General features: G+C 40.7%; 1 protein-coding gene across 2 annotated transcripts; it reads right to left on the minus strand.

Annotated features, from left to right (window-relative positions):
• Nucleotides 1-572: 572 nt before the first annotated feature.
• TRIML1 (tripartite motif family like 1) lies at nucleotides 573-11,695 on the minus strand. Of its 2 annotated transcripts, XM_020914348.2 has the most exons (7): nucleotides 11,081-11,695; nucleotides 9,976-10,309; nucleotides 9,410-9,505; nucleotides 8,038-8,268; nucleotides 6,604-6,626; nucleotides 6,324-6,421; nucleotides 573-4,369 (listed from the first exon to the last, which is right to left on the minus strand). In XM_020914348.2, exons 1-7 carry the CDS (start codon nucleotides 11,200-11,202, stop codon nucleotides 3,810-3,812), a joined length of 1,464 nt encoding a protein of 487 aa, XP_020770007.2. In that variant the 5' UTR covers nucleotides 11,203-11,695; the 3' UTR covers nucleotides 573-3,809. The 2 variants fall into 2 exon arrangements, with proteins under 2 accessions (XP_020770007.2, XP_020770005.1); XM_020914346.2 differs by lacking the exon at nucleotides 11,081-11,695 and having other exon boundaries at nucleotides 575-4,369; nucleotides 9,976-10,594.
• Between the last annotated feature and the right edge of the window lie 10,348 nt (nucleotides 11,696-22,043).

Raw genomic sequence — 22,043 nt, forward strand, 5'->3', positions numbered from 1 at the left:
TTTTTAATATGGACTTTATTAAATATCAAATAATACTTGCTGAATGTACATTTTTATATAAATGAAGTTTAACAAATGTACTAATTCTTAGAAGATACATACTTATATATTTAAAGATAAAAAGCTGTATTTTTAAGAAATATGATGAGAAGGCAGTTCACAATATAGTTTAAGGTAATTAATTTTCATTTTGCTTGAAATATATGTATATATACACATAGAAAAAAATTAGAAAGACACGTACCAAAACTTAACATTGGTTATCTCTGTGTAGTGAGATTAATCTTTTATTTTTTGCACATTTGTGCACATTTGTGCATTTCATATTTGCACACTATTATTTTCCTATTGTGACCTATTATTATTTTGTTCCCTCCTCTCCAAGGTATATGCACAGAGAGAAATCTAAGACTAGGAAAAGGTTGACTGACACATCATTGAGTTAAATTAGTGTAGAAGAACCTTGTATTCAAAATAAAATAAGGTACCAATACACACAAAGAAAAATTGATCAAAGTTACATTTATGTTGTAAGGGAAGGGATAATTAAAGTTGGAAAATAGATAAAAACCTTACTTGAATAATGAAGTTTTATGAAACTTCATTGAAACTTCAATGAAAATTTCAGGACATGAGAAATATTATACAATATTTTATTTTTTAGTTACTCTAAGGCAAACAAAAAAAAAAATGTTTTAAAGGTTATCAAACTGCAGTCCTGAGTGGAATCTTGGGTGATGTCCTCCAACCTTAGGATAGACTGTCCCCTCTCCTCCAGCCAGCTGTGGGGATATGTGGTGGTTTATTCGCCAAGTCACATCCGACTCTTGTGACCCCACGGACTATAGTCTGCCAGCTCTCTGTCCATGAGATTTTCCGGGCAAGAGTACTGGAGTGGGTTCCCATTCCCTTCTCCAGGGGATCTGCCAGACCCAGGGATTGAACCTGGGTCTCCTGCATTGCAAGCAGATTCTTTTTACCGAGTCACCAGGGAAACCCCTGTAGGGATGTAGGGAAGGAAATGGCTATGATTGTGGATTCTATCTGGTGATGTTCACTGTGAGAGGCTACCAGTGCCTTGCTGTCTCCTGGGGAAATTGTCCATTCAGGAAGAGGTGGAAGAGAGAGATTCAGGAAGGAGAGAGCAAGTTAATGGATGGATAAAAGGCAGCTTGAGTGATGGGAGCAGGTTCTTTGTGGGACTCCTTTTATGTTGAAGGAAATGCCTTTATCACATGTTTTGCCTGAGACAGGGAGACCCAGGTCCTTGAACAGTGGCAAGGGGGTGCCTTCACCAAGCAAGGAAGCATATCTTTTCATTTTTCATACTGGCCAGTCTTGCTCCCATCCTTCCTACCACATCTGCTTGGCTTGGAATTTGTATCTAGAAACGTTGGGTGAAAGTTTTCTTGCAACTTTTATATCGTTATTTACACAAACCCAGAAGGATAAGAAAAATATAGATTTAATCTCCCCCATCCGTCCCCTGCACACACACTCAATCAGTGGCAGTCCCAGTGTAGATAGTGATGCAGCCAAGATCTACTCAGGATAACTTTCCCAGAGGAGAAAAAAAAAGGAGGCTCGTTTCCTTGGCAATATCAACCCCTCTGGGACATAGAGAAAAAATAAATAAAAGGGCTGTTGCCAAGATTATACTACAATTAAGTGTAATGTGCACTAAATTAAAATGTGTTACTTTTACATTCATTTATCCAAATATTTAAAAATTCAATTTTTTCTAATTGAAGATGACATACTCCAAAATATGCTTGGTGTCTGCTGTTTATAATTTGCTTTTTAGCTTTTTGAGAGAATAAATCAAGAAATAAAATTTAATAAAATAAGAAATAGAAAGACTTCCCTCTCAGCCCAGTGGTTAAGACTCTGTGCCTCCACAGCAGGAGGCACAGATTCGATCCCTCATCCCTGTCAGGGAAGTTCCACATGCCTCAAGGTGCAGTCAAAAAAAGAAAAAAAGAAAGAAAAAGGAAAAAAAAAGTGAATTCTGAATGAGCACAAGTTATGTAAATAATCTTAATAGCAATGATAAAAGAGATAATTGTTCACAGGTGTCATTTCCTGGGGGAGGGAGAAATCCACCATTTCTTGCAAGAGAAAATGCTAATAGTTACATTAAATTTCTGAGCTTTAAAAAAAAGAGAGAGAAACAGAGCCACGGATTATCTAAAAAGGATGTGATCATTGGTTCACCTTTCCACAATCCTCTGAGTATACCTGATATCAGGGTGAAAATGCAAATAGGGAACACAAAGAGCAGAAGAGGACAGTATCTGGGATTCAAAGTCTAATTCATATCTGCTCCCTGCCTTTGAGGGCATAGGATTAAGATGTATAAGGCTGAATGACCAAAGAGGTCTAAATTAAAGAGAAGGGTGAACAGAGACCCCAAAATAAGCCCAGTTACTTACTGACTTCCTTCTATGATTTTCTATGCTGATTAAGAGGTCCCATTCTCACACTTTCCTCATTTATCCTCTAATTTAGAAATTAAAATCTGTGAAAAAATTTTCTTAATAATTTGCAGTCATTCATGGGTTAGATCCATAGACTAAAGACTTGTCAAAGACTAAAAATACTGACACTGACTTATCTGAGTGCGAAGAGTGGACGAAGGGGTACCTTCTGTGATAGGTGACATCCTGCAATGGGAGCAAGAAGTAAAAAAAGAAAAGAAAACAAACCTGCTGGGAGAGAGCACTAAGAATGTGGAGTATGAGTGAGACAAAACAAAAGAAACTCTGCTCAGTCAGTACCCCCTTCCTATACCCTGGCGTGTTGGGATAAAGAGAAAGCTTGACTTGGTCTTTCAGATATGAAAAACCTTCTGCTTCTAGAAAATAGCAAAAGCTCGGAAAATCTTTACTCAAAAGGTAAAGAATCAGCCTGCAATGCAGGAGACTGTGTTCAATCCTGAGTCAGGAAGATCCCCTGGAGGAGGAAATGGCAACCCATTCCAATATTTTTGCCTGGGGAATCCCACGGACAGACGAGCTTGGAGGGGCTCCTCTGTAGGGTCTGTGGGGTCACAAAGAGCCAGACACGACTGAGCAACTAACACACAAAACTCAAAAACTCACTCTGCACCCACAGCCTTGATATGTGTATTGACTAAATACTTTGCTTTGTCACCTTTGAATATATTAGCAACAGAAAGCTCCGTGATCTTGTGAATATGGTAATGTGAATGCCACGATGATATTCACACATATCTTTGTACCATTCTGAACACATAACTCTTCCTGAGGACCGACTCTTCAGGCCCCATAGGATGGGAAGAAAAGCACTTTTTCAGAGAAGGCCAAGTCATGAAAAAGGAGAACCCATGTATCCAGCCCCCTGGAGGAGTTAGGTTTGCCCTGGCACATGGAGCTTTACACATAAGACAGACACATGCAAATAGTGGAGCTTTTTAGAGTCAAATAAATAAATACACTTGAAAAAAATGACATAGATTTATAAACCGGCCTATGACAATGGGATTCAGGTTACTAGGGACTAGTTCTATCTTTACATTTTCAGTGATCAGCATATATAGGGGGCAGTCTAGATAATGAATTTGATTCAAGACACAGGATAAAGTCAGCTTTTTCCTATTGGTGTTAGAAGTTGATTGTCCAATTTGGCTGTTCAGTGAGGGCTCAAAATAATGGAAACTCCTGAGGGTTGTTGGGGAGGGGGGTGCTTTCTTTCAGATCACCTGATGTTAATACCATCCATGCATTAATCATCCTAATTAATAGTTATCAGTTGGTCTTAGACCTCACTCTCCGAAAAGGCTGAGGGCATCAGTGAGCAGGGCAATGGTGCTTCAGTGAGCAGATGACAAGAGGACCTGTGTTGGTCCCTTCGTTTGGGAGACAAGGGGAGAAGATGGGCCTGAGAGCCTCTTGGAAACAGGCTGGAGGGAAGCTGTAGATGAGGGACTCGTCTGTCACGTTGTAGAATGCTATATGTCCAGACTCATAGTCTAAGAAAATGCCAACCTTATGCACTGGCTCTCTGACGTGTTGGCCTTTCAAAGGTGATGAGACCCAAAGACTATAATCATCGCCAATCTTTAAGCCTATAAGTGAGAAGAGGTCCCCAGGAGGCTTGGGGAGGTTCCCCTTCCTGCTCACTGAGTCCTTACAGATGCCCACCTCCCACTCGGTCTTGTTGCCCACTTCCACCTCCCAGTAGTGTCTCCCGCAGGTGAAGACCTGAGTGCCCAGCACCGTGGCAGACTGGTCAAATCTTTCAGGGTTGTCAGGCAACTGCTGTCGGATTCCTCCATGTTTCACACTTTTCAGATCCTCAGACAAGACTAGGTAGGCGTTGGCTGTGGCTGGATCTAGGGTTATATCCGCTGCAAAAGGAGAAAAGAATGAATCCCCATTTGCATTCTGGAAAACTCTCTTACATATGTGCAATTTAAATGAAGGTCTTAGTATCTAGTCCTTTTTTTTTTTTTTTTTGACTGAGCCACTGAGCATGCAGGATCTTAGTTCCCCTACCAGGGACAGAACCCATAACCCCTGCAGCAGAAGCATGGAGTCTTAACCACTGGATCACAAGGGAAGCCCCTAGTCCTATTGTTTAAAACTTAATTTAGGTGACTGTGGTGGGGATTTTTGTCCGGACTGGAACAGTGTCTCTGAGACTCTTCTTTCACTGTATCACAAAACACAGAGTGTGGATCTCTAAAAGGAAACCAATGAATCATGTGGAGAATGATACTAGATCTCTGATAATGGAATGGAAGTAGTTCTGTTTAAAAGACACTTGTAGAACTAAGAGCCGTTTATCCACACAGGTCATATCTTTTGTCATTTGTATTTGCTTTAGCCAGGGTTGGTTATGGTTCTTGAGTTTAAGTGGGAGAAAAAGTTATTGGTTACTGAACTACTTAGGTGCCAGACATTTTCTGTACATTATCTCATTTAATCATGGCAAATATTATTATCTTCTTTCCATTTTTATAAAAGAAAAAAAAACTGAGGTTCATAAAGGTTAGAAAACTGGGCCAAAATTACAAAGTTGCCAGGTGTTTGAATAGCAGTTCCTAATTAGCATTTTCATTATCTCAAGCTTAAATGTATTAATAACTTCCTATGAGTTAGGGCTCCCCAAATGGCGCTAGTGGTAAAGAATCTGCCTGCTCATGCAGGAGACACAAGAGTCACAGGTTGGATCTCTGGATCTGGAAGATTCCCCTGGAGTACACAATGGCAACCCACCTTAATATTCTTGCCCGAGGAGTCCCACGGACAGAGGAGCCTGGCGGACTACAGTCCATGGGGTCACAAAGAGTCAGACACGACTGAGCACAGATACAGGAGTTAGTGCAACTGCCAATGACCATTTGACGAAACATGTTTTGAACCCCTGAGACCTCCTCTCTCAGCCTTCTGGGAGTAACTTTCGTTGATTATCCAGACAAGATTAGGCACCCCCATCATATCATTTTATACTTTTCTTTGTAGATCAAATCCCAATCATCACTATCTGTTTAATTAATATCTCCTCAATCTCACTCCTCAATCTCTCCTCAATCTCACTGTAAGATCTACAAAGGCAAAAGCAAGTGTCTCATTCATTATTGTAAATATGTGCATGCATGCTTCGTGCGTGCTAAGTTGCATCAGTTGTGTCTGACTCTGTGCAACCCTATGGACCGTAACCTGCCAGGCTCCTCTATCCATGGGATTCTCTAGACAAGAATACTGGACTGGGTTGCCATGCCCTCCTCCAGGGTATCTTCCTGACCCAGGGATTGAACCTGTGCCTCTTATGTCTCTCTTATGCATTGGCAGGTGGGTTCTTTACCACTTTGCACCACAGAGCCTAATAGCACAGTCCCTACTATAGCACATAGTAGGCACTTCTCAAATATCTGTTGAGTCCAGCATCCATTAGGCCTTTCTCTGAAGGTCAGATTGTCAACAAGATAAAAGGTGAAACCTAATACTCACCTCTCTAAGTCTTAGCCAGTGTAAATATTTGGAGCATTCTAAAAGGATAGTTCTTTGAATGTTCCCTCACTGAGATTTAAGAGTTTAGATCAGCTTTTATCCTCACAAGAACAGAGGGAGCAACACAGAACCCCCTGAGGAGATCTGTGTGTGTGTGTGTGCAAGGCGATGGGATGAACACAACAGACCCATGCAAACAAAGGAAAGAACAGGACTCAGACAGAAAACAAAGTCAGACCAAACATCAATCAAGTCTCAGTGCTTCTGTCCGTTCCAGCAGAGATGGGCTGTGCCCACCCTGCACCCATCTGAAAGTCCCTAGAGGGTCAACAAATCATGCTGACTTACTGCTGAATTTTCTCAGCATCTCCCTCATTCCTGTGATGTGGCACAGAGTCAGTCCCGTGCTGATGGCCTCCGGACACTGAAGCAAGAGGGGCTCGCTCCTACGGGAGAGCAGAGACGGTCACTTGGTCTCCTCCGCACAGACCGCACGAGCTGCTCCAACTTGAGAATCCAGCCCTCTCTGCCCCAGCAGCATGGACACTTTCATCCCCTCTCTGAAAACCTATTGCATCAGCACCACCACCCTGTTCCCTACACAAGCGAACACAGAAGAAAAACCTACCTTTCCAGTATTCCTCTCACATCCTAAGGGTATAAAAGAAAGAAGGTTAGTTTTTCTGCACTCTGAGTGCTAGCAGAGACAGTCCATTTTGAATACAGTCCTTTGCAGATTTCATAGAGTCCCCTTCCCATGGCTCTAGAATACTTTGAGTGGGAGAGCGTATGGCAGAAAAACATCTCGAACTTCTTCTAGGGTGAGTTGCTTGTGAACGTGAGGTATTTCTCACAATAACTAGTTTTCTTTTTCTCATATCATCCTTTGTCAACAGAATCTGTGGCTGAGAAAGGAGTCAAACTATTGGCTTTATTATCTAATGATGCCTCCGGGAGGTAGAAATAAGCAAAGGGAAGTAGCTTTGTGAGAGGTGAAACTTAGCCTGTGTATGGTTAGACTTGGTTATTGTACGTGCTAAGTCTCGCTTCAGTCGTGTCTGACTCTTTGAGACCCTATGGACTGTAGCCCACCAGGCTCCTCTGTCCATGGGGTTCTCCAGGCAAGAATACTGGAGTGGGTTGCCGCGCCATCTTCCAGGGGATCTTCCTGACCCAGGGACTGAACCCAGGTCTCTTAGATCTTCTGCACTGGCAGACAGGTTTTTTACCAGTAGTGCCACCTGGAAAGCCTGGACTGGGTTATTGGGAAGGCAATAAATTAAATAGCAGAATTCTGGGGAGCTAGTCTAGGAAAGTGATTGGAAGCTGTCAATAGGAAACTGGAACTCAGCTTATGTTTAAGAAGGTCCCAAAGAATGCAATAGTAGCCTAGAAAGGTAGTAGAGGAAAGATGGTGAAAAATGTGGACTCAGTACACAAATACCTGGGTTCTATCACCTACTAGCTATTTGACAGGCAAATTATCTGAGTTACTAAACAATTGTCACTATTGCTTGGATGGAAGGTGAGTTTTGGGGAGAATGGATACATGTATATGGATGGCTGAGTCCCTTTGCTGTCCACCTGAAACTATCATAACATTGTTAATGGGCTATACTCCAATATGAAATAAAAAGTTAAAAGAAAACAAAATAATTGCTTCTATTAACCCATTTTATCACTACCAATCACCTATAGTAAAATATCATAATAGTATTTAACCTCATCGGGTCTTTTTGAAGATGTAATTTAAAGTGCCCAGTACACAATGTTCATTAAATATAAAATATTTGGCAAAGCTGAGATTGCAATGAGGCAGGCACACAAAAAATTTGGAGTCATCATTTGACTTGTTTGGATGGACATTCCTTTTTTTTCTTTCCTTTTCCTCTTCAAAATTTTATTTACACTATACAGAGAATAGTCATTCTTTAAGAAAGTTTTCTTAGGGGCCAGAACTTAATTTTTCAAGTAAATAAATAGAAGTTTATTCTGTGCAACTTGAACTATGACAGGTGACATACGGGGATTTTTTTTTCATTAGTTTCTCCAATGTCCTTACCTCGAAAGACTCTATCACCGAGTTCTGACACGTGGACTCTATCTGTTCCATCATTTTGCTCAGGCTTCGCATCTGCTGGGTCAGCCTGATCTCATTGTCCCGCAGTTTCTTCAGGTTCTCTCGTTCCTCCATTTCTAGAAGCTGCAGCTGCAGCTGCTCCTCCTCCTTCAGGAACTGGTGCATTTTTGCATATTCTGACAGGACAACCTGCTTACAGGTCTTTGTCTCTTCCTGCCATCACACCGGCGTGCACACACACACACATAGTAAAGTTAGTCACAGAATCACTTACATAGATTTTTAACTCTTACAAAGTCCTAGAGTTCCACTGTGACAACTCTCGAAACCTGACACATAACACATACATTCTGTTGACTAGCTGGGTGGATAGTTTGATATTTTAGGAGCTGTATGTTGTAGCTTATAGTAGTAAAAAAAAAAAATCAAAAATTCTACTCCTAGGAGGTTGTCATTCTAGTGGAAGCAACAAAAATAAACAAATTATGATAGATGGTGATGAGTATGATTATTTTTAAAAAGTAAAGCAAAATAAAGTTAGGACAAAAAATTAAGGCAGGGGAAGCATGCATTCATTCATTCAACAAACATTTAGACAATGAAAGTAGACAATGGATCACATACTAGGAATAGAAATGAACATCACAAAGGCTCCCATGTAAGAAGTCAGAGGTTACTGAGATCATCAAAAACATGCTTTTAAAAAATCTAATTAGACATTGAGTTCTGCTCTTTGCTATATTGCTTAAATTCTAATCTGCAGCTAACCTCAAGCTCTTGTTCAGGTGTACTAATCCACACTGTATTTTTGCTTCAATTTTCCTTTCTTTTTGTTTCTTTTTTATCTGCCCTTTTTCCCCTAAATCATTTGAGATATTATTTTTTTCAATCAATTTCCATTCTATGTGATATATCTATATGTATAACATATATTTCATAATTATAATCAGAGCAGAAATATAGGTAGCCACAATGTGGTATAGGTACACAAAGAAGGGGAAAATAAGTCAGCCAGGGGATGGGAGAATTGAGCTGAGTCTTCAGATAGAAAAACAGAGGTAGGCAGCCCAGAGCAAGGACACTCCACACTGCAGCACTGGAGATAGTAAACTTTGTCATTTTCTTCTTTTTTTTTTTTTTTTCGTCAAAATCAGCTTTTATTTTTTATTTTATTTTATTTTCCATTTATTTTTATTAGTTGGAGGCTAATTACATCATTACAGTAGTTTTTGTCATACATTGAAATGAATTAGCCATGGATTTCATGTCATTTTCTTCTGATACTCCATGAAGCATCCCGCTAGTCCCCCTTGTAGAATCACATACAAAATGGAAAAATAAAACAGATACTGACCTTACACAATATCACTCTCTCCTTCTCATGGTTTAATATAACCTCTGTTTCCTTTCTCTTTTTACACAAAATGTCTAGTATTTCCTGGAGTTTCTCCTGCAATAGAAACAAACTGTGGTAAATGAGCAGAGCGCCAGGTCATGAAGGGGTCTTGAGGATCACTAACAAGACGGCCGAGACTTAAGATCAAAAGGGGAAAAAGAATCCATGCCCAGATTTGTGGTCTGGTGCCTGGAGATTAGCACCCATGACTTTCACCCATAGAAAATATTATGGCAGTTGGGGCTCCCCTGGTGGCTAGATGGTAAAGAATTTGCCTGCAAGGTGGGAGATCCAGGTTTGATCCCTGGTCAGGAAGATCCCCTGGAGAAGGGCCTGGCAACCCACTCCGGTATTCTTGCCTGGAGAATCCCCTGGACAGAGGAACCTGGTGGGCTAGTCTCCATGTCCTGGTGGACAGAGGAACCTGGTGGGCAAATAGCCGGACGTAACTGAGCGACTAACATCACCTTATGCGATAGAATCTGATGTGTGTTCTGAAATTTAAATCGAGCCTCCCATCTTACTTTGTGATGCTCCTCAGCCTCACTGGAGAGGTTCATTCTGTTTACTCCGGGGCCTTGGGTTGAGAAGTTGTGACCCCCCAGCTCCTCATCAGACAACATCCTGGTGGCAGCCAGCATCCTCTCATAGCTGCCCTGGTTGCCTTCACTGTGCAGCACCTGGGACCTGAGCTGCTTGCCAATGCCAGCCAGCCTCCCCAGACGCTCGTTGGGCTGGAAATGCGGGATCTCCAAGGTCCTCCAGCACTCAGGACATGACAAAGGGGTGTTATGTTCCTCCCAGCTTCTCAGGAGACACACCAGACAAAAGCTGTGCCCACACTCAGTGGTCACTGGGCTGGTGAAATAGTCCAAGCAGATGAAACAGGTCAGTTCCTCCCTGAGATTCTCCATCAGATCTGCTGTAGACATTTTCTCAAAGAAGGACATCTAAGCAAGTCTCTATTCTGGGATTTAAAGATGCTCCCCCAGAGTCTATTGTTTTGAGTAACAAGTAGGCAATCAGTTGCTGTGTTGTTATTACACAAAATTCTTACTCTCCTCTGTGACTGATTTCACCCATTGACATAAAGCCAATTATGACTTAATATGGAACTCCTGTATGCTGGGTTCATCATCAACCACAAACTTTTAAGGAATCTCATCATGCAAGCCACATGCTGGATTCTGAGTATACTTGCTCCTAAGAGTTGTCATTTCAAGAGTTGGTTACTGTGTATAAATAGTACCACCAAACCACTGAGATGCATTGGTTTTAGGTTGGAGGGTTGGGTAATTTGGTATAAACCAGTACAGAGATTTAAATTATAATGATCTCTGATAATATCTGAATGGGAGTCTCATCCAAATCTTTCCACTAATGGAATCTAGCTGAGATATGGAAGGAAGAAAACTATAGAATACATTCCTTCTCTCTTTAGGGCCTTTTCTTTCTTTGAGCAAAGCCTACCAGCTTTTTTGTTCCTTTATCAGGTACTGTGTCCTTTGATTTAATTTTATTCATTCCCCCAAATGAGACTAATTCCACTGAAGCAGTCCCTGACTTTTGATGTACAATGGATTACTAGGGATATATGTATTGCTCTGCCCTACAGACCACGATACTCACCTCTCTGTCACCACAGAAAGTGCCGAGAACATCTTTGTTGTTGGAAGTTGCCACAGGGAGTCATGACACTGTAGGATGGATGGAAAGAAATTGTATTTCAGGATAAACATAATTTTGCCCATTTCTTTTCACCCTTTGAAAAATTTAAAACTCGGCCTTCTTAAACCTTATCACTTCTTACTGGACAGAAATTAAGTATGTAGATGTTATTTTTATACTGATGAAAAAACTAAATGTTTGGTTTGCAGACTGTGTACAACCACCTCTGAAATTAGTGCTGAATCCTATACATTTGCTGTCACATGTTCAGGAGTCGGGTCTTGTTATGGCACATCCTCCACTCCCTGCATGCCAGGAAGTGGAATCTTAAAAGCTCTTCCTCAGAGTCTAACCAGCTCTATACTCCCATCATGTTCATCATATTTTATTTCTATTTTTCTCCTCTTACTCTCCAACTTGGCAACCTTTCATAGTTCTCTGTTACTCGTGTTATCCTAATAATTTCTTTCTGACACTCATGCTCCCAACTGATTCTTCTTTCCCACTCATCTCTAACAAGATGTTGAATGTTTCCTTATCCTGAACTTTTGTCAAAAGACATTTTCAAGCCTGAAATGATTCTGCCTCCGCCTTCCATCCTCCTAGTCAAAACTCATTTTTCTAAAGTCATTAATGTTTTAATCATATGTCATATGGGAATGACTGGAGGGAGAATTTATGCTAGAAAAAAGAAGCACCAGAGCAAAGAGTTATACCAAAGTTTGGGGTCATGAAATCTCTATTGTTCAGATTTCTTATAGGCTAGAAATCAGGGCCACAGCTTCAAAATATTGTTAGAAATTAGTCTTGAGTAAGGGTCTTGCAAACACACACACACACATACACACACAAAACAAAAACTACACTGCCATGAATTGCCATCTCTGGAAAAAGGATTAATGAGTTACTGGGTACAGTCAATGTGTTAATTTCCCACACAAAGTCAGGAGTCTTTCACATTGACCAGAGTCATTAGAATAAGCCCTTCATCACAGAGCCCATATTCCAGTTTGGAATGAGGGGACTCTCGTGTTCTGAGTTGACTCACACTGATCTGTTCCATCCCACTTCCCTCTTCCAAATAAACCCCTTCCGTAACAACACAATAACCATATCTTATTCATCACTGACTAAAAAAAACTTTTGCTCATAGCAAGGACTCAGTTTCTCTGTAAATAAGTTTCAAATGAATAGGTAGGGGAACCATATTGTTGTAGAATCACAGTCTTCGGTCTAACTGGAAGCCAAGAGGTCACACAGTCCAACCACCTTCTAAAGACGATGAAGAAACTGATAGTAATAAATTGGGTTAGTTCCCTGAATACTTAGTGCAGGAGTCAAGCCTGGGCTAGGAAGCTGGGTCTCCCTCCTGCCTGTCATTCTCTTCTGTCTACACTATGTGGCATCTTGCTTATTGTCTTCTTTTAAAAAATAATTTTTATTTATATTGGCGCACCTTGTAGCACATGGAATCTTAGTTCCCAGACCAGTGATCGAACCCAAGCTACCTGCATTGGCAGTGCTGGGTCTTAACCACCGGGGGCTGGGGAAGTTCCACTTACTGTCTCGTGAGTGGGTAAAAATTTCCAGCTATGTCAGTGAAATGAGTACGGCTCAAGTGGCTTTCAGAAGGAAATTAGACAGCTCTCATTATGGTGTGGTCCTGTGATAAGCATCTGCAATCAATGGTTACACACTCACTATTGGGAAAGCAGACTTCTTTACCTTCTGTCTGAACACCTTGATTAGATTTAATTCAAGATGAAGTTTATAGAGTGGGCCAGCCTTCCCAGTACCCCTTATACCAGCCCTCCAGGCCCTGTACAGCCAGACAGAATTTCTGAGATTAACAACTCAAACAGCTTCTTCTCTGGCCTGTCTCCTCCTACAGAGGTGACCAAGAGGTGACTCAAGAGGTCTGCAGTCACACTATCACCGACCTGCAGCTAGGGGTGGAACACACAAAAAGAGGAACCTCAAAGACACAGTGAGGCCTAAGAGTTCCCATGTGGTCCACTGGTTAGGACTCCATGCTTTCACTGCCAACGTTGAAGATTCAGTCCCTGATCCCGGAAGATCTTGTAAGGCATATAGAAGAGCCTTTAAAAAAAAAGAGTGGTAGAATTTAAATTTCTTGACTGCTTTGGCATTTTTGTAGAAGAAATATTTCCTTCTTGAGGGAAAACTTCATTTGACCTGGACTTTTAAACTAACGGCTTCAGCACATTTCAAATAAAGGAATAAGTTACTATTTAGAAGTGAGGAAGCTGTGGAGATATTTGAAGAATAAAATAAATGATCTGACAGGAGGTCAAAGTATTATCATAACAAAAAATCTAGATTGTAACATTCTTTTTATCTAAGTAAGACATGTTAAAAGACTCAGGCTTGTAAATATTCACCTTTGTTATTCTTTCTAGGTAGCCTGTTGTTTCTGCCCACTACACCTGGTGGGCAGATCAGAGGGGAGGGAGCTAGTGCTAAAACTTCATACTCGGTTCAAAGTTGTCAGCCAGCGGCTCCTGCTGAGATGCCAAGGTCGGTGGCTGAGAGTTGCCTTCCAGAGCTCTGACAATTTCTGTGTCTTATGTGAGAATTTAGGGTGAGGTGTTTTGTTTGTTTTCCTGGAGAATAAACCCTTTATTTGTTCATCCCTTTACGTTAAGAAAAGTCAACTGTTGAAAATGTACTTGTTCAGGGCTTCATGCTGGATGCTTTATGTACTTTATCTTCTAAAGAGATAAAAAGGGAAGCCAAGGAAAAGAAGAAAAATATCTAAGTTAGGAAGCCTGAGCAGGAAACTTTTTTAAAAAGCAGTTCGAACAAATAGTGAAAAATAAGAATAAAAAGACATGGTCTAAATTTAGGGTGGACTATTAAGAAAAAGGAGTTGTAGTTTAACTTTTCTCTCCATTTTGTTTGTTTTTTCAGTTCTAGTCTTTTTTTAAGTTATTTTTTAAAATTCATTTTTCATTGGAAGATAATTACTTTACAATGATGTGTCTATTTCTGCTGTACAGCAACATGAATCAGCCATAAATATACATATATATCCCCTCTCTTTCCCCTTTTTTAATGGAGAGGATGGGATTTGAGATTATTACAGATAAACAATTTTGAGTACCATGCAAACAGGATTTAATATTGGTAAAGGATAATGCTAGATTGAAAAAAGAATGCAAAGGTAACTAGTTTTTTTTTAATTTATTTATTTTTAATTGAAGGATAATTGCTTTACAGTATTGTGTTGGTTTCTGCCAGACATCAATGAATCAGCCATAGTTGTACATATGTCCGCTCACTCTTGTATATCCCTTCCACCTCCTTCCCCAAGGTCACTGGTTTTGTGTCTTGCTTTTATCATGTGACACTCTTTAGGAGATGCCTATCACTTAATCCTTCAGGAATTGTTAAATATCTTTATGTCCCAGGTGTACTATTCCCAGTAAATTAGAAAAATAATTATCTTACGTAGACATGTACTTTATAGGTAAGGAAACATGCTTTTGTGCATATATGTTGCTTCCTCATCTTTTTAATGGGAAGGAGTCTGCTTTTCTCAAGGAATTATTAACATTTATTCCTAAGATTTTCACACCAAAAAACAGTTATCTTTAGGGGGAAAAAGCATGAGAGTAGCTAGTGTAAAATGAGAACTCTGGCTCTTTGCCAAACACCATTCTCCGCAGACAGAGTGTGGGCCATTACGGGGGGTGAATGCACTGTGAAATTTGGTGTGGTTAGTTTTTATAGTCTGGGTAATTTCATATGCTAATGAGTTGGAGGATTGTTCCAACTATTTTGGGGAAGGGGTGAAGATTTCCAGGATTTGGGCCACCGCCCACTCCTTGGTCTTTTAACAGTGCCTGGAACTGTCAGGGCATCTCTGGGTGTGTCATTTCACTTGTTGATTGAGGATTGAGGTCTAGTCTTGTCTGCCATCTTGGTCCCATTTGAATCTAATCAGTTTATGTTGTGTCCTTGGGCTATGTCATTCTTTCCAAAGTTGTGGTGGTGGTGGTCGTTTAGTCCCTAATTTGTGTCCGACTCTTGCGACCCCATGGACTGTAGCCTGCCAGGCTCCTCTGTCCATGGGATTTCCCAGGCAAGAATACTGGAGTGTGTTGCCATTTCCTTCTCCAGGGGATCTTCCTAACATAGGCTTCGAACCCAAGGTGGATTCCTGACCACTGCTCCACCAGGGCGTCCCAGTTGCCTTACTCCAGAGTCCATGCTACTACCCACAGAGTCGTGCTGCCATTTCCACAGGATTGAATGGGCCACAAACTTTATACTCAAGGAGTTTACAACTGTGGTTGTGCAAAGATCCAGTCAAATCAAGTACTGAACGTCAATGGGGTGTCTCCCCTTCCAACTATCCAATGGTAACTGGCGCTAGATACTGCCAGGTGGCGCTCCTCCCGTGTGTATTGTTCACAGCCACAGAGGTTAAGTTTCTTAAGAGTTTGTGACATAGCTTAAGAGAGCAAGTGTTTATCTCTTGAGAAAAACAAAATGACACTTTTCTTCACCACCCTTGCCCTTTCTTGGATATTGAGGTGCAAAGATAGAAGAAAATACCTGTTGGGTTAGGGCATGAATTATAGCTGGGAGAATCCTAGAGTTGGAGGTCTTAGGCATAGCTGGGAATTCATGACAATAATCAGGTACTGTGTTTACGTGTGCTTGACGAAAATTTCTGAAAGTATAAGAACTAAGTGCTAAGCACCCTTAAGGAGCTGTTAAAGGGAAGGTTAAAAAACAAACAAAAAAAGACTTTTAGAAATACTTAGGGAAGTGTATCCCCCAAAGATCGAATCTTTCCTGGCAAAGCAGCTAGGGACACAAAGCATGGTTCATGGTCACAGGTTAGGTTAGGTCATTGAGGTTTCATACATGCCACCGTCTGGATGCTCCAAAATGTTTCTTTTTAAATCCTTTCAGTCTCTTATTAGAGTTGTTTTTCTCAAACTTAATTGTATATATTTACCTGGTGAGTTACAGAAAACCTGTAGCCTATGGATTACCTCCAGAGGTTCTGCTTGACTTGGTTTAGTCATAAAATTAAAAGATGTTTGCTCCTTGGAAGGAAAGTTATGACAAACCTAGACAGTGTATTAAAAACCAGAGACATCACTTTACCGACAAAGGTTCATTCAGTCAACCTATATAGTTTTTCCTGCAGTCATGCATGGATGTGAGAGTTGAACCATAAAGAAGGCTGAGTAATGAAGAACTGATGCTTTCCAACTGTGGTGCTGGAGAAGACTCTTGAGAGTCCCTTGGACTGCAAAGAGATCCAACCAGTCAATCCTAAAGGAAATCAACCCTGAATATTCATTGGAAGGACTGATACTTGAAGCTGAAGCTCCAATACTTTGGTCACCTGATGCGAAGAGCCAACTCATTAGCAGAGACCCTGATGCTGGGAAAAATTGAAGGCAAAAAGAGAAGAGGGTCACAAAGAGTCAGACATGACTTAGCAATTGAACAACAACAGTGCCCTAACTGGCACAGTACTTCTCAACATCATGTTGAACTTGTTGAAAATATAAATTCTTGAGTCCCACCTCAGACTTACTGAATCAAAACCTCTGGGGTGGAGCCTAGCAATCTGTTTTAAGAAGATCTCCTCTTGACTTGGATGAATTGTAAAGTTTGGAAGCCACAGCTTTAGGCATTACAATTGTTAGAGCTCTCCAGAAGACTCTAATAAGCAATGAAACTTGAGAAGCAGGACTTTAGTGAAAAAAAAAAAAAAAAAACCAACTCCCTAAGACTGGGTTCCACCGCAATGCAGACTGGTTCCTCGGTCATGTTTTCACCCTGCCTTTTACCAAAATCAAATGTCTTCCTCCTTGTCTTAGAAACAAGAGTTTCCAGCAGGAATGTGAATGGAGAATAACATTCTGAGAACATTCTGGGTAGAGGAATTGAAGTCCCACACAACTTAATGGGGAAAGAATGGTGATTAAAGCCAATATTTTATAATAACTATAAATGGAGCATAACCTTTAAAAATCATGAACTCTTATATTGTACACCTGTAACTTATATTGTGGGGTTTCCCTAGTAGTTCAGTTGGTAAAGAATCTGCCTGCAATGCAGGAGACCCAGATTCAACCCCTGGGTCAGAAAGATCCCCTGGAGAAGGGAATGGCAATGCACTCCAGTATTCTTGCCTGGAGAATTCCATGGACAGAGGAGCTTGGTGGGCTACAGCTCATGGGGCCGCAAAGAGTTGGACACGATTGGGCGACTAACTTTCACTTTCACTTCAACTTATATTGTACATCAGTATATTTCAGTTTTAAAATGTGGAAAAAAGTGGGGACAAAAGACAGCGTTAAGTGAGAAGATAAGAATGTGATTGTGAGCTGACTTTGAGACAAATCTCTGATCTTGCAAAATACCAGGTTAAAGTGAGATTTCTTTCTTCTTAACCCCTCTCTGCCTTCCTGAAAAGGCCACTGGCTGCCTTGGATCTACCAGATCTCCTCAAAGAGGTGACTTGTTCTATCTGCTTACACAATTTGAAGAAACCACTTGCATTTGAATGTGGACACAAGGCTTGTTGTAATTGCCTCTGATGAAATTGGAAAGGAATCTCTGATCACAGCACCTGCTTTAAGTGTAAAGAAATTTGCAGGTAAGGGACTTCCTCGGAGGTCCAGGGGTTAAGACTTTGCCCTTCTATTGTAGAGACACAGGTTTGATCCCTGGTCAGGAAACTAAGATCCTGCACACTGCATGGCATATTCAAATTTTTTTTTTGAATAAAAAATAAAATAAATGTACAAGATAAGTGATCCAAGGTGTAACCTGCAGCTGAGGATGATGGCTGAGACAGCAAAATCCTCACATGATGGATTTAAAGACTAGCATATGTGAGATCTACCAAGAAAAACCGAAGAGGTTCTATGTGAGAGATCAGATGCTCTTTTGTGAGATCTGTTTTATGTCTCAGGAACACAAACCTCATGGTGCTTACCACTGAGAAGACGAAAGATTTCAAGGTAAAATTGTCTTTCAAAATTTCAGGGATTCATTTTTATCATTCTTTCCTCTTTAAATACCTTGGGTTTTCAAAATCATACAGATTGAAATAATTTTGCTATCCCCGACCTGTCAAATATGGAGATTTGGGAGCCCCAAAGACCTCATTTTTATTTTACTGTAAAAATTCTATTTCAAGCATGCATATTTATTAAAAAAAAAAATGCAAGTGACAACGGTTGTTATGATTGTGGGGAGGAATGAACAGTGACTAGGTGAGGCTGAGGGTGGCATTTGAGGGGTTGATAATGTTCTATAATAATATTGTTTTGAGGTATGGTCATATGGATATCCATTTTTTGATAGATCACTGAGCTGTACATTTTTATAATTCTTAAGTATACGTATACCATTTCACAAAAATAAGGTTTTCTAAAAAAAAAAAGACCCCATTTTGACAAGGAGTAATTAATTTTCACTTTAGAACTCATGCCTGAGTTTGTGCTATAACTTCTATTATATAGATTTAGCATAGCAACCTTCAAGAAGATTTAATAGCAAGCTCTCCTTTTCTGAATGAGATCCAGGAAATCCCGGATTTTCTGTTTAAGATATTAGAGTCTCACAAGAGAGCCCCTTCCTCAGAAGAGATAACTCTATTGAATTAAGGAAAAAAATCATGTAAAAACCTATAATTATGTGTATATGTTGCTGAGAGGGGAGGCAAACTGTGTTCAGTTTTAGGAATAGGATGCTCTAGGGCTGCAAACACAGTCAATAAAGTTCAAAGCCCAATCAGGGTCTCTGAAAAGATCCTAGTCATCATTCTGGCAGATATATCTGGTCATTATGTCACTCTGTGAAGGGTAAAAAGGAACTGCAAAATAATCACGTGGGAAGGGATTGACTAAAATCAAGGTAAGACATCAGTTTGCTTGATAAATACCCTGGATACCTGCAGCCCCAGCACTCAAACGCAGCGGAAGTTTCCAGCAAAATATAAACTCACTTAACTAAGAAGCAAATTATCTCCTAGTTGGTTAACCTTTTAACCAATCATAACCACACTCTTAATGTTTTGGTATTAAACACGTAAACATCTACTCAGTGTCATCCCTAAGGTTTAGGAGTACATAGCTTATGGTAATGGCCACATAACTGTAATCTAAAATATACAATTGAGACACTGATTTAAGATTTGTGAATTTAGGTAGAGACCCAAATATACTGGGTGTCCCATGTGGTGCTAGTGGTAAAGAACCCACCTGCCAAGGCAGGAGACTCAAGAGATGTGGGTTTGATCCTTGGGTCGGGAAGATCCCCTGGAGAAGGGCACAGTAACCCATTCCATAATTCTTGCCTGGAAAATCCCATGGACAAAAGAGCCCAGTGGGCTATAGTCCATAGAGTTGCAAAGAGTCAGACATGACTGAAGCAACTTAGCAGGCATCAAATATATACAACGCACTGTAACATATAAAAACTCCAGGTTTACTGTATGGGTTTATGTATACATATGGATTTATGGATGTGAGAGTTGGACTAGAAAGGAAACTGAGCGGTGAATTGATTCTTTTGAACTGTGGTGTTGGAGAAGACTCTTGAGAGTCCCTTGGACTGCAAGGAGATCCAACCAGTCCATCCTAAAGGAAATCAGTCCTGAATATTCATTGAAAGGACTGATACTGAAGCTGAAGCTCCAATACTTTTGCCACCTAATGTGAAGAACTGACTCATTGGAAAAGACCCTGATGCTAGAAAAGGTTGAAGGCAGGAGGAAAAGGGGACGACAGAGGATGAGATGGTTGGTTGGCATCACCGACTTCATGGACATGAGTTTGAGCAGGCTCTGGGAGTTGGGGATGGACAGGGAGGCCTGGCATGCTGCAGTCTATGGGGTCGCAGAGTCAGACACAATTGAGTGACTGAATTGAACCCAGGTTTACTATTTTGATAAACTTAATTTATCCCAAGAATTTAATACTTAGGGGAGATTTTTATTTTTAAAAAAATAATTTTATTTATTTATGGCTGTGCTGGGTCTTTTTCGCTGCACAGGCTTTTATCTAGTTGTGGCGAGTGGGGGCTACTGTCCAACTGCAGTGCAAGGGCTTCTCATTGTGGTGGCTTCTGTCATTGCCAAGCATGCGTTCTAGGTCATGTGGGTTTCCGTAGTTGTGGCAAACTGGTTCAGTAGTTGTGGTTCCTGGGCTCCAGAGCACGGGCTCAGTAGTTGTGACACATGGGCTTAGTTGCCCTGCAGCATGTGGATCTTCCCAGACCAGGGATCAAACCAGAGTGTTCTGCGTTGGCAGGTGGCTTCTTTACCACTGGGCCTCTTAGGAAGGTGGGCAGGGGGAGGGTGGGTGGGGGCCGGGGCAGTGGATTTTTAAGTGAAATGATTGAAATACTTAAAGATATTGACTATACTATCGGGGACCTATGAAAGCACTTTGTGATTAATTTTAATTTAAATTTGAGGCATTTTCTTTTATAAGTTGGCAAAAATTTTTAGTTGCTAGAAGTAAGGAAATGTTGTGAAGCTTTGTTGTGATACAAATCCGATATCTGTAATTTTCTGTACTGAGTGCTCTGGGTCACTTACTCAACCTCAAAATCATTAGCTTTATCAACCATAAAATGCATTGATAAAATGTTTCTCACAGGATTGTGGGAAGTGGTGGTGGTGGTGGTTTAGTCTCTAAGCTGTGTTTGACTCTTTGTGACCCCAGGCTCCTCTATCCACGTGATTTCCTAGGCAAGAATACTGGAGTGGACTGCCATTTCCTTCTGCAGGGGATCTTCCTGACCCAGGGATCGAACCAGGTCTCCTACACTCCAGGCTGATTCTTTACTGATCAGATTTATCAGCTGTAAAACGTATTGACAAAGGATCCTCACAGGATCGTGGGAAATATATAGATATAAAAAGAGCTTAACACATTGTGTTGCATAGCACTTTCTAGCATTATCTTAGTTAAAATATGTGGTCTTCCAGAATAACTTACTATTTACTTAGAGTCTAGACTTCCCTGGTGGCTCAGATGTTAAAGCATCTGCCTAAAATGTGGGAGACCTAGGTTCGATCCCTGACTCAGGAAGATCCCCTGGAGAATGAAATGGCAACCCACTCCAGTATTCTTGCCTGGAAAATCCCATGGATGGGAGAGCCTGGTAGCCTATAGTCCTTGAGGTCGCAAAGAGCTGGACATGACTGAAGAACTTCACTTTCTCTCTTAGAGTCTTAAAGTAGACCTTATATACCTCCAAGACATGAGAATTTTGTTTGATGTTTTACCTTTTAATTCAAAGGTTATGTTTTCCTCTCTCAGAATAAAATCATATAAATTATAAAATTTCAGGACAATAAGAACAAATGACCAAATAATTGATAAAATATTCTCATAATTTGGCTGCATCAAATTTTAAAAGAAAAATGAGGACTGAGTAGAAAAAGGAAAGAGATGAGGAGGGTGAGAAAAAGGAGGCTGAGGAGGGAGGGATACACAGGAAAGAATGCAATTGATTTGAAGGAGAAGAGGGTTTGGGTGGGGAGTGTCAGTTGAGATAAAGAAAAAGGATGTATACTTAAGATTCCATAGGGTGGAACTAGGTTTTGGAAGATCAGATAGCAAGCAGAAGAATTTTTTCATTGTCCTGTCCAGTAGTTTTAAAACCACCACAACAAAAAAACCAGGCACTGATGTTTGATCAGCAGCACACTGACTGATATAAAATGTTTAAATTAAATTTAAAAAACACAAACTTTCCAGAGACAGAATTGTAAAACTTGGGGAGTTGTGCAGATTTTCCGTCCGCTGAGGTCATGATGAATCACTTCAGTCTGTCTGGCTCTTTGAGAGCCTGGTAGGCTACTAGTCCATGAGTCGCAGAGTCTGACTAGATAGAGCGGCTTAGCAAGCTCAGA

Source organism: Odocoileus virginianus, chromosome 32 (genome assembly GCF_023699985.2).
Source record: "Odocoileus virginianus isolate 20LAN1187 ecotype Illinois chromosome 32, Ovbor_1.2, whole genome shotgun sequence".
Taxonomy (NCBI): domain Eukaryota; kingdom Metazoa; phylum Chordata; class Mammalia; order Artiodactyla; family Cervidae; genus Odocoileus; species Odocoileus virginianus.

What these genes read in the sequence shown, in the direction of transcription:
- TRIML1 (XM_020914348.2), bottom strand. Translation starts at nt 11,202, where the DNA reads ATGGGCAAAATTATGTTTATCCTGAAATACAATTTCTTTCCATCCATC. An exon ending in AGGCTGAGGAGCATCACAAA is followed by an intron (nt 9,506 to 9,975) that starts GTAAGATGGGAG and finishes TTTCTATTGCAG; the next exon opens with GAGAAACTCCAGGAAATACT. An exon ending in GATGCTGAGAAAATTCAGCA is followed by an intron (nt 4,370 to 6,323) that starts GTAAGTCAGCAT and finishes CTCCTTTTGCAG; the next exon opens with CGGATATAACCCTAGATCCA.